Source organism: Taurulus bubalis, assembly GCF_910589615.1.
Source record: "Taurulus bubalis genome assembly, chromosome: 1".
Lineage (NCBI taxonomy): Eukaryota > Metazoa > Chordata > Actinopteri > Perciformes > Cottidae > Taurulus > Taurulus bubalis.
This window is the reverse complement of record NC_136589.1, coordinates 47,995,481-48,007,311: the sequence shown is the minus strand read 5'-3', so window position 1 is coordinate 48,007,311 and position 11,831 is coordinate 47,995,481. Positions and strand designations below refer to the sequence as shown.

The 11,831-nt window shown below is 42.6% G+C and overlaps 1 protein-coding gene across 1 annotated transcript in view; it reads left to right on the top strand.

The window, feature by feature from the left end:
* Positions 1-1,608, top strand: part of bcl11ba (BCL11 transcription factor B a) — a gene marked incomplete at both ends in the record, with an annotated part of 36,763 nt that extends 35,155 nt beyond the window's left edge. Inside the window, one exon of the mRNA XM_079226877.1 lies at positions 1-1,608. This exon is cut by the window's left edge and continues 389 nt beyond it. Within this exon, the coding sequence (XP_079083003.1) occupies positions 1-1,608 (1,608 nt within the window).
* Positions 1,609-11,831: the final 10,223 nt, after the last annotated feature.

The following is an 11,831-nucleotide window of genomic DNA, read 5'->3' as shown; positions in this document are numbered from 1 at the left end:
TCACAGCACCCCAGTGCCTTTGAGAGGGTGATGCGGCTAACGCCCATGGCCATGGAGTCCCAGTCCATGGACTTCTCCAGGCGCTTACGTGAGTTGGCGGGGAACAACAACAACACCACACCACCATTGTCACCCAGTAGGGCCAACCCTATGCACCGACTACTGAACCCCAACCCTTTCCAGTCTGGGCCAAAATCCCCTTTTCTGAGCACCCCTCCTTTACCGCCGATGCCCCCAAACAGCACCACTCCTCCCCAGACGCAGAACAAGGTCAAGTCCTGTGAATTCTGCGGTAAGACCTTCAAGTTCCAGAGCAATTTGGTGGTGCATCGGCGCAGCCATACTGGAGAAAAACCATACAAGTGCCAGCTGTGCGATCACGCCTGCTCTCAGGCAAGCAAGCTGAAGCGCCACATGAAGACTCACATGCACAAGGCCGGATCCCTGACGGGGCGCTCAGATGATGGACTTTCCACAACAAGCTCCCCAGAGCCAGGTACCAGTGATGTCACAGGTGAGGGCATGAAGAATCGTGATGGGGACTTTCAGGGGGAAGGCAATGAAGAGGAAGAAGAGGAGGAGGAAGAAGAGGAACTTGAGAATGAGAGTCGACCAGAATCCAACTTCAGCATGGAGTCTGAGTTCTACCGGAACAGAGAGAATGGCTCTAAACTGCCATCAGAGGAGAAGTCATCACTCGCCCTTGAGAAGATGGTGGTTGGTGGGGGGCTCAACTCTATACAGCAGTACAATAATTTGATAGTTGACAATCGTAAAAGAATGCCCTTCTCTAAGCGGGGCTTGGATGGCCGGCAGGACACTTTGGATGAGGACTCAGTTATTGGGGAGATGGGCCACCACCAACAGGAAGAGAGGACAACCATTAACGGCCGGAACTGTGGCTCCGGTGACTCTTTCTCAGGCCTGTTTCCCCGTAAGCCCACCCCTATCACCAGCCCCAGCCTGTCCAACTCCTCGAATAAAAGGATCAAGATTGAGAAGGACTTGGACATTCCCCCAACACCCCACATCCCCTCTGAGAACGTCTACTCCCAGTGGTTGGTAGGTTATGCCGCCTCTCGCCACTTCATCAAAGACCCATTCCTAGGCTTCACTGACTCCAGACAATCGCCATTTGCCACCTCATCTGAGCACTCGTCGGAGAACGGCAGCCTGCGGTTCTCAACACCTCCGGGCGACCTGCTGGATGGAGGCCTGTCCGGCCGCAGCGGCACCGCCAGTGGAGGCAGCACACCTCATCTGGGTGGAGGTCCAGGCCGGCCTAGCTCCAAGGATAGCAGGAGGAGCGACACCTGTGAATACTGTGGCAAGGTGTTCAAGAACTGTAGCAACCTGACAGTGCACCGGCGCAGTCACACTGGTGAGAGGCCCTACAAGTGTGAGCTGTGCAACTATGCCTGCGCCCAGAGCTCCAAGCTCACACGCCACATGAAGACACATGGCCAGCATGGCAAGGAGGTCTACCGCTGTGACATTTGCCAAATGCCCTTCAGCGTGTACAGCACTCTGGAAAAACATATGAAAAAGTGGCATGGAGAACATTTGATGACCAATGAGGTCAAAATTGAACAAGCAGAGAGAACCTAAACCAGGTTCCCTGTTTCCATAATCTGCGCCACACTTTGACAAAAAAAAAAAGAAACAAAAGGGGGTAGCTGGATACTCTTTTTATGAAATGTTAATTTTGGGTTAATTTTCTGTTTTTAAGAAACTGCCAACTGAGAAAAAAAAGTGAAAACAGAGATCTTAACACCAATTGAAGCTGTCTAAACTGCCTCATCTGGGGTTCCTTTTTAAACAATCAGTCAGTTGAGTTATAACATATGTGGAGCCTTTAACTGTGCAATAATTTCTGTATTTATTGGATTTTGTATTTTGGCATGTGCAGGTACAATATTATTATTATTTTTTTTTTTTACTTTGACTTTGCGTTACTGTGTTAAAACCACATGATATCCTGAGAGTTTTTTAGAAGACAAAAGTCAATTTTGAGTAATTTCTTTTGGCGGCTGCTTGTAGGAAATTGTATATTACGCTAAATGTGTGATTTCTTGAAGAGAATTTGAATTCAATCTTCAATTTGAAAGTGGCGTTAACTGAGAATGCTAGAATTAGTCTATTTTGTGTGATGATGAAACGCGGACAACAATCCTTTGGCATTGTAGCATGAACTGAGTCTAAACATGTCAATATAATTGGATATGTAGCACTGAGCGTCATATTTGACAGTAAATCTAAAATCAAAGAGGATCCCAAGGTTCATAAACCCTGTCTCCTCCTGAGAACACCATTACCAGCCAGAAGAAACAGATTCTAGATAAGGCAGCTGCTGACTGGTACAACAACTATCCCTCATTTCTTCTGCTTTCCACCCTCCCTCCATTTTACCTACATTCATAGATCCATGTATTATATTTTGCATGAAGCCATATGATCTAGGCCATATTATTTATTTGGAGTAAAGTGAGTGTGAAGCCATGCAATACGAGTATGCATAGAGATAGATAGAAGAATGAGACAAGAGAGTAAGCACAGGGACATCTCAGGGTGAGCTATACTATTTTTATTGAATTAACCGTTCACTCCTATGCTTCCAAAAGCATTTCCATGTCATAGTATGTTGAAATATTTAGGGGCATTTGTGTCCTCTACGCCATCCCTTGCTGCCCTCTGACCTCTATACCAGGTCAATGCTACCAGTTGGATTCAATTTAAATTTGAAGTCACATCCTCTCAGATTTTGTCAAGATTCATGAAAATCAACATCCCTATGCATTTTGCATTTTGTTTGCATTTGTGCTAAAATATCTTACAATCTGTTAAAAGAATACAGTACATTTTGACTGGTAATGTTATAGTGATTCTATAATTGTACAATCTGATGTCCAGGAGTAGAAGTTTCTCTTAGTTGTGGGACAGTTTTGTGTAGAAGAGGACATATATATCCACCAGTGTGTGCTGAGTAGTGATAGAAGCAGCATCAGCTCACTCCATGCCCCTTTTTTCTTTTACATATCACAACCCCAGCTTTCTTTAGGCCCCATCCACCTTCATAGTGGCACTTTTCTTCTTTTAAATCAGAGCTTTTAACAGACCCGCACTTTATGATTTTCCGTCCGACACACACACACAGAGAGCTGGACAGAAAAGGTACTAAAGGGTCTAGAGCCTGGGATCTCCTGACGCTAGTGCCCAGGGTTGATAGGCTAGGCTTTCCCAATGCTGGCACTATAAAATTGAAAAATACATGACAACAAAACAAAAAACAATTTATTTGGGACAGTTTTTGTACTGCCATTCAATTTGACATGAGTGTGCCTTGAATAATGATCTTCCTATTTATTATCTTAGACAAATGCAACCCTTTTTATGAAGCATCAAATTGAACGAGAAAAATATATAAAATTGTGTTAACTTTAACTTTTCACAGAAATATTCAAATCAATACAAATGAAACAATGCTGAGTTTGGATTTACGAGTACCCAGCACAATAGCAGTGTGTCTGTGTGTGTATATATGTATGCATATGTACATATAAAGGCACAAACCTATATATAGATATACAGTATATCAAATTCCTCACTCATAAGGACAAGAGTCTGTCCCACAACAGAAAATGCCAGGAGTGGACAGAAGCCACAAAAAAAGTCATGGAAGAGACTCGACAAAAATCAGGAAATGCAGAAACTAAAAAAAGAATTTAGTGCACTCTGTCTTAAAATAAGTTTACAGTATTGAAACAAGTACAAGGGTAAAATAATATTTGTGTGTATGTGTGTTTTAAACAAACAAGTATTTTTTTTTCCAGGTTTGCTTATAAAGTTTTCTCTGAATGCCGTATTTGGCAATGTGTATATTTGTTTCATTTCTTTTTTTTTCATTTTTTTGGTGACGGGGTTTTAGTATATATATAAATATATATGAATATATTACATTTTTCTTGTTTACTGTAAAAGTATACCAGTATTTGTAATATTGCAGAATGCCTGGGCATTTTACAAAAATAGAAAAAAGGTTGTTTTTTATTTTTTATTTTGCAGTCCAATTAAATTGTGGGTCTCTTAAACTGTTTTTGTCACTGTAACTGTAAAAGTCTTAAGTTTTAGTAACTTTTATTCTGCCTTGGGTGTAATGAAATAAAAAATAAACAAATTAAAAAATGACTGAGCTGTAACAAACTTGGATTTGGTGGTGGGATGGCTCTTGGGGAAGGTGAGGGCGGAGGGGGTTCTCTGAGAAACAATAGAACTTTGCTTCTGCTTTTCAGGAAAAACACTGAGAATCCTGACTTGTATCTATTTTTCTTCTTCTGGAATGGATTATTCTTCATGGATGGTTTGAAATACATGTGTAGGCACTTGCTGTCTTTCCTAAGGAGCTTGTCTTTTTTTTTAACTTTGTGTGCATCCTTTTGTGAATAGGGTACCTGAGTACCTCGGGACGTCTTGCTCTCATATGGGGTGCAGGGGAGAGTGACTTCATGCCAATGACAAGAGACAACTCACAGGCTGCCATTAGCTATGTGTCCTCTCATCGGGCAGGATAGGTAACCTGAGGAATTTGTACTATTGTAATGAATCACGTTGTACAGAAGGGATGTTTGACGGCCTTTTAGTGACAAAAACACAAGTCAATGTTTTGTTTACCACTCTATTGGTTGTACATAGTTTTCTATGACTACGCTGTTTTTATTTTATTTACACTCTTTTTTCTTTTTATTTGTTTGTGATTTTTAACTGGCACTGGCAGTGACTTGCTGTGTCTGTGGGTGGGGGTTGTTGGGTTGTTGCTGGGAGGGGGGGGGGGTATTCTGTTTGACCTTTGTGACCTCCATGTCAATTTCCAGGCACATGCCTCCCCATGGATATTGCTCGGCATCAGAACAGAGCACAAATACAAGCTGTTAAAATTCTTCATCCTCTGCTTGTTTGTCTCATTTTCTTTGAGCTGGTCCAACAGAAAGGGACCATGGCAACACACTGATGGACATGAACCTGACATGTCATTCACAAACATTTCAATTCTGCGTGAGGTTTAAGGCATACTTTAGTGTCCTGAGAACATACTTACTGCTGCTGTCACTGACCACAAAACCCACAATCATATAAACACAATTGCCGAGATGATGAGAAAGAAAACAAATCCATTCCTTTAATGCTTTTTTACAAGCTCGTAGTAAATGATTGGTGCTCAGATGAAACCCTGAAAGATGCTGGATTTCCACCTCTGTAATAGAAGCATAAACTAATCCAGCAAGGTGACATTTCTTATGACAGTGGACCTTAGGTGTCAGCCACTTCCTGATACTGTCAGGATGAAGCTGAGAAAATGTAGTCTGTTCTATAATGCAGAGGGGAGGGGCTGCGGCTGGGGGCGGGGCTTTTGGAGTAGAGATGTAATGCTGTTTGTGATGTCACTTTATTTAAATACATGAACTGGCTCTTATAGGCTGCGGCTTGTGTTCTCTATGATATCACTGAGATGCGGCCTGTGGACGCCATTGGCTGGTTACAGTAAACATGACATTGAGACTCCCACTGTCTACTTCTCCTTCTTTTAAAGTGCACCACAACACAGCATGACGGTGCACTAGCAGCACATGAAGCGCACACAAACAAACACCCAGGTCCACAGCAAAAGAGTCCGATGCATACAGTTGTGACAGTTTAAGCCAATCAACACATCCCATTTACTGTTATCCTGTTCATGAATGGTGCAGTCATCAACACGTTGACACCACGGCATCCCTGACAGGGTGGTTAGAAACATTTCATCTGACCCTGTCTTTTATGTGTATTTGGCTTTAAAGCACATGCATTGCACTTCAGCACATCATGTTAACTTTCAAGTGTAGTTGCTCACACAATACTTTTACACTTGTGTATCACTTTAAATTTCTTTTGAGTGTCTATAATTCATTTTAAACCTACAGTAAAAACATTTCTAATGCTCCAGTACAAACAATACTTTACAGGATACTTCGTCAGTGCAGTCTAATTTCTTTTGAGCCGCCATAATTAAATCTGTAACCACTAAATAAACTTCTAAAGCTGCAGTTTTACCAGTGAAATAGTGTACAGTAAGGTTCCATGTACTGTTAATAACTATATTGCATAGTAGTCAGTGACAGGATACTTTTATATTTATACTACAGGAATATTAAGCATCTACAATTAAACCTATAGAAACATTTCTAACTGTGTATAATTGTGAGGCGTAACATAAAATAAACACATCACAACTCACTATTATGCTTTTAATATACATTAATTGTTGTGGAGAATATTACTTCCTCTGGAGTCTCTATAATTACATATTTTACATTATAAAAAATATAATGAAAAGAAGAAGTAAGGCCAGGCTGAGAGATAAACCACATCACAGTCTCTTTTAGCATAATAGAGGTCTGACATTTGTAACATTCAAATGTATGTTAGCAACTGTAAACATGAAGTGTAACAGCAACGAGACAAGAAGAGATGCTGTCCTGCTCTTTTCCTCACGGTGCTGTGCCATGAAACAAAGGTTATAAGAAATATAGTAGTATACTACCGGATAGTAAACAATATGCTTACCTACGGACAATAAAAGGGTACATTATTTCCATAAAAATAGTAATGTTAACTGATTATGACTTTGTTAATTTTGATATTACTTAAATGAATTAGAAATTCTGCAAAGGCTTCAATTATTATTTTTTTTAAATAGTTAATAATTATTTGGTTTGATGTTTTGCAGAGAGTAATTCTAAATTCACAAATTAAACTATATATTTCAGTAATGCAAAAGGTGTGTTTTTCTTGTTCACTATTCATATGTTTTGGATAACTAAACAAGATAGAAGTAAAAACTGCGTCAGCCCCGTCTTCTGCATCGGATCATGTGACTGCTGGTCATACATTAGAATGTAAAACATTGCAGTCCAATTTACAATAAGTTGTGTTATGAATTTTTTGACAAACGTATAAAAACATGCAAAATAGAGTGTAACTATAGTTTTTGGTTGTGGTTGAGTCTGAGTGAGAAAACAGTTCAATTAATTGTGTGGCACATTAACAGCTGTTGTGCTGACTGTATAAAACTTTTTTTTAAACTGAACTAAAAAATAAATAAATAAACTAATAATGGAGCTAAATTAGTGCCCTAAAATAAGATTAGTACCTCTTTCATCCCCTGCTTCAACATTCCAGATTTCTCTACCTTAGTTTGATTTCATTTCATCTTTCTATTTTAACAACAGCGGTGGAAAAAGAGAAAGAAATACAGACCCACAATTAGTGTGAGGGAGGCAGGAGAGCAGAGTGGGACGGACCAGGGCGAGCTGTGATTTGGCTCCAGTTTCAAGGCAAATGGGTAATTAAGGCTTTTCCCCGGCCGGCCTGCACTTTGAAGTCCCCTACAGGGGGGATTATCCCGCCAAGAGAGAGAGAGAGTGGGAGCGAAGTAATGAGACCCAATACGAGGGGAGAGGAACTGAGGAAACAAGGAGTGAAGCCTCGCTCCAAAAAAGAGATTACAAATCACAAGTAATTCATTTTAAAATGATGAATCATGGACAGATCGGTGTCACAGGTAAAGCAACCCCCAAAACAAATCTCAGCGATTTGAAATACATATTAAAGCAGTGACGTTAGTATAAGTGGATTCATTCATTCATCAATTGACAGAAACTTAATCAGCAATATATTAATCGGAAAAGTCATTTTTAAACCTAAAAAGCAAATCATTCCCCGCTTACAGCTTCAGTGTTAATAATATACGGCGTCTTTTAGGTTTTTAGACTTTTGGTGGAGCAAAACATTTGAAGACCAAATGATTAATCAAGATCATAATTCATGTATTGTAAAAAATATCTTTGGTTGAAGCCCAAGTTAATGTCCTTTTGGATCCCAGTGATGGTCAGTTTTATGTTATTTTAAAAGATGAGCGTTGGTTTGTGTCGGCCGCCATTCCCTCATTATTAGCGCTGCAACCTGCTTTTATTTCCACTACCGTAAAGGTGTGTGTGTGTGTGTGTGTGTGTGTGTGTGTGTGTGTGTGTGTGTGTGTGTGTGTGTGTGTGTGTGTGTGTGAAGGGAGGTTGGATTAAGTCAGACAGACACCTCTGGTTATTCAGAGGTATAGAATTATTTCAAGACCCTGACTGGCTGTCAGTCCTCGCTGCGCCTCCTCCCCTCCTCATTAAAAAAAGAACCAACTTCAAATGACTTAAGCCGCTGGTCGTCAGCGCCAAAGCCACGCTGTTGACAGGTACAGTAGGGTCTTAAGCCTTCAAGATCAACGCCGCTATTCTCCCTGACAAAATCCCCCCGCAGGGCTCCTCCCCGACTGGATGGCAGAGGAATTAAGGAGGAAGGCGGCGGGGCAAGAGGGAAGGGGTCAGACGAGGAGGTGCCGCAGAGTCAGGCGGTAACGCTGGAGGAGAGGAAGCAGGGCTGTGCCGGGGCCTTCCATTAACGCAGAGGTTTCACAGCCAATCAGGGAGGAGTCCCTTGGCGTGGCTGGTAATTATTAACATTATCATTCAGCAGCCTTGTCCCTGTCCAATGGATTGACATGCCTGTTTCATGGCTCTTTTCAAAAACAGCTATCACACTTCTCGGTCTCTGCTTCATTTCCACTGTCAATTTCTCCCACAAATGAATCCTCATCAGACCTCCATTGGGCTCAACGTGATCCCCGAGTGCAGCTGCACACAAGTAAGAGGAAGAAGCAGCACAGCCTCTTCTTCAGGTCCTAAATGAAGGAATACAAGGTGACTGATTGTTAGTTAAACGCTCCATACATGTAGAGACTTGTCTCAAGCCTTTGTTTCCCTTTGAATCTGCATATTGTTCCACCACAAAGCCTCCTATTGCTGCTTCTGACATAAATACACCTCGGTGACAAAGAAGCCATCGATTTGTTTTCAACTCACAATCCCAGACACTTAGACAATTACACAGAAGTAGTTTGTTATTATCTGAATGAATCAAAGCCTTCATATGTGGGAGAAAACAAGCAAAACAATCAAGAGTTAAATGCGACAGGGATTTCAGCTCCGCGACAAACTTAGGGTTATGGAATCTCATGCATTTTATTCCCTCTTTTAATGCGAGCAAAGTGACAAGCGGGCCGAGTCCTTTAAAAGGAGGCAGGGAAAGAGAGAGAGAGAGAGAGAAGTAGTGCGTTGTAAGTACTGAAGGCGCCGCATAAGAGGTGCGTGGCGTCTTTTTGATATTCAGATTCGTCTGCCTACACACGGCATTATGACACATTTGGATGATCGCATTGTAGGATTAACGGGCCTGCCTTGTCATTTTCAACAACAATGCCGCGATTTAGGGATGCTATTTCTCACACCGCGCTCCGCATTAACGCCCGGCCCAAAGATTTACATAAATCTTTGTCTTAAGATGAAAGCGGAGTGGGGCTTGAGACAATGAAGTTAAGCTTTGGAAATAGGAAAGAGAAGAGAGGAAGGAGAGCCGTCACCAGGCGTTGGTGGCGGAGGGATGAGGGGATGGGAGGGAGGGAGGGAGGGAGGGAGAAAAGTTTGAGGATAAATCAACCAGTAGTCATGCTGATTATGAGAAACACTGTGCCCCCTCCCTTCCTCGTTGGCTTCCATATGCTATAAAATAATGGAGTGAACAGGGATAGGACGGAGAATTTGCATTTCCCTATCGGAGAGCCGTTGTGGATGTGGTGGATGAGGAGGGAGGGATGGAGGTGAAGGTGATGAATGCATGTGTTATTTAGTGTCGCATCCCTGAATGAAAGGCTTCTTCTTTATCATAGAAATTCTGGCTTTCTAACCCGCTCCCCTCCCTCTCTCCTCCCTCCCTCTGTCCTCTAATCTCCTGGCCTGCAGCAGTCATTGGGAATAGCCTAGATTGTTGTGCCTCCCCCTTCGCCTTGATTGGATTCATCCTGGCTGATTGGGAATCTGCTTACATTAAAGCCAGCGGAAAAAAAGAGAGGATCAGATAGCTCTGACCACTGAAGGCAATTTTGCTTCTCTCGCTTTGAAATAGAGAGGAAGTTACCGGGGTAAAAACAGGCATTACAGGCCAAGAGAGACAGGGAGGCAGAGGTCCATGTTCCCACTCGGCTCTCGCTGCTGTCAGAGCGCTTGATGAAGCCCTTCAGCAAAGGGCCAGCAGGGCGTCCAACCAGGAGGTTACACATCCTTCTGATCTAAGCATTGAAACATCATCATCATCATCATCATCATCCAACCATTCACTGGAATGCACAGTGTAAATGAGAAACTGCATGACTATGCTAAGGTTGCCTTCCTGATCGAAAGGTTTAGAAAAGTCTCGCTCTTTACGACAGAGGTCACATTTAAAATAGATAGATTGTAATCTGCAGCACTGCTCACATGTTTCTACATCTTTTCCAGGTTGAATTCATCCCTGGTGCTTATTCAATTCAATTCATTTTGAATCGCCCAACATCACAAATCACCAGTGATCCTCGGAGGGCTTTACAATCTGTACACATACAACATCCTCTGTCCCGGGACCTCACATCGGATCAGGAACAACTCCCAAAAGGCCTGTTTATGTGTAGTGCAGGTATAGCACAACCCCCATCAACACACACACTCACATGCGTACGCACCCTGTCTCATGTCAACACCTGTCACCCTCCTTTCTCTTCCCAAACCCGTCTGTCTCGTTTAGATTGCTTCTTTCTATCATTCTGCATTATTTCTCTCTCGCTCTTCCTCTGTCTCTGCTAATCTCTCTCGCCCATCTCCATCCTTGCTGCCTCAGTCCCTTATAGGAGACATCTTCTCGTCCCTCTTGAAGCCCCTCCCCCTTCCCATGCACCCAGCTCTGGCCCCGTCTCATACACCCCCTCCATCCTTTCTGTGGTAATAAAATAAACTAATGGAGTTGGAGTGACGTCCCACCTTGAACCAGCGGGGAGGTTATTTACATCAGGAGGCGTGGGGGGTTGGGGGGGGGTTGGGGGGGGGGGGGGGGGGGGGGCAACGCCGATTGGCCGCCTCAATCAGTCAGCCATGACGGGCCGAGCGAGGCTCATCAGATAATAGTGAGAGAGAGAGAGAGATACCAAAGGAAGCTGAGGAAAAAAGGGAGAAGATTATGTTTGGGAGCTTTCTTTTGTTGTCTCTTCTTATGTCCTCCTCTTCTCGTATCCTTTCCTTTCTTCTCATCTACTCGTGTCTTCTCATCTCCTTTCCTTTTATTACCTCTCCTTTCTTTTTGTCTTCTTTCCTTTCCTTTCACTTCCTCTTGTATACTCATCTCAATTGTTCTCTGTCTTTTCCTTTCATTCTGTCACCCGTCCCTTTTCTTTCCTTTCCTCTCACCCTTTCTTGCCCCAGCATGTCTTCTCATCTTTCATTTTTGTTTCCTTTCTTATCATCCCGTCACTTCTCTTTCTTTCTTCACCTCCTCTCCTTAAGTCCTTTTTTGTTTCCTCTTCTTTACCCTTTACGCTCATCACCTCACCTCCTTCCTTTCCTTTCTTGCCCCCCCCATGAAACTGTGATGTGTCCAGGCAGATAGTCTACCTTAACAAATGGAGATGATTGGTTTTAGGGTGACTTGTTCCTCCTCCAGTAATTAAGACAAAGATCTACCCATAATACACCTCTCAACAATAAACACACACAGAAATGGGGGAAAAGATCCTCATAAACCTGATTTAGCATCCAGGAAGACTGACTGTATCTAACTTTCCTTGACCAGCTCTCACCAGAGAAAAGTGTGTGTGTGTGTGTGTGTGTGTGTGAGAGAGAAACATAATGTAGGATCATATCAAATCAGAGCAGGGGTTCCAAGAGGCCTTT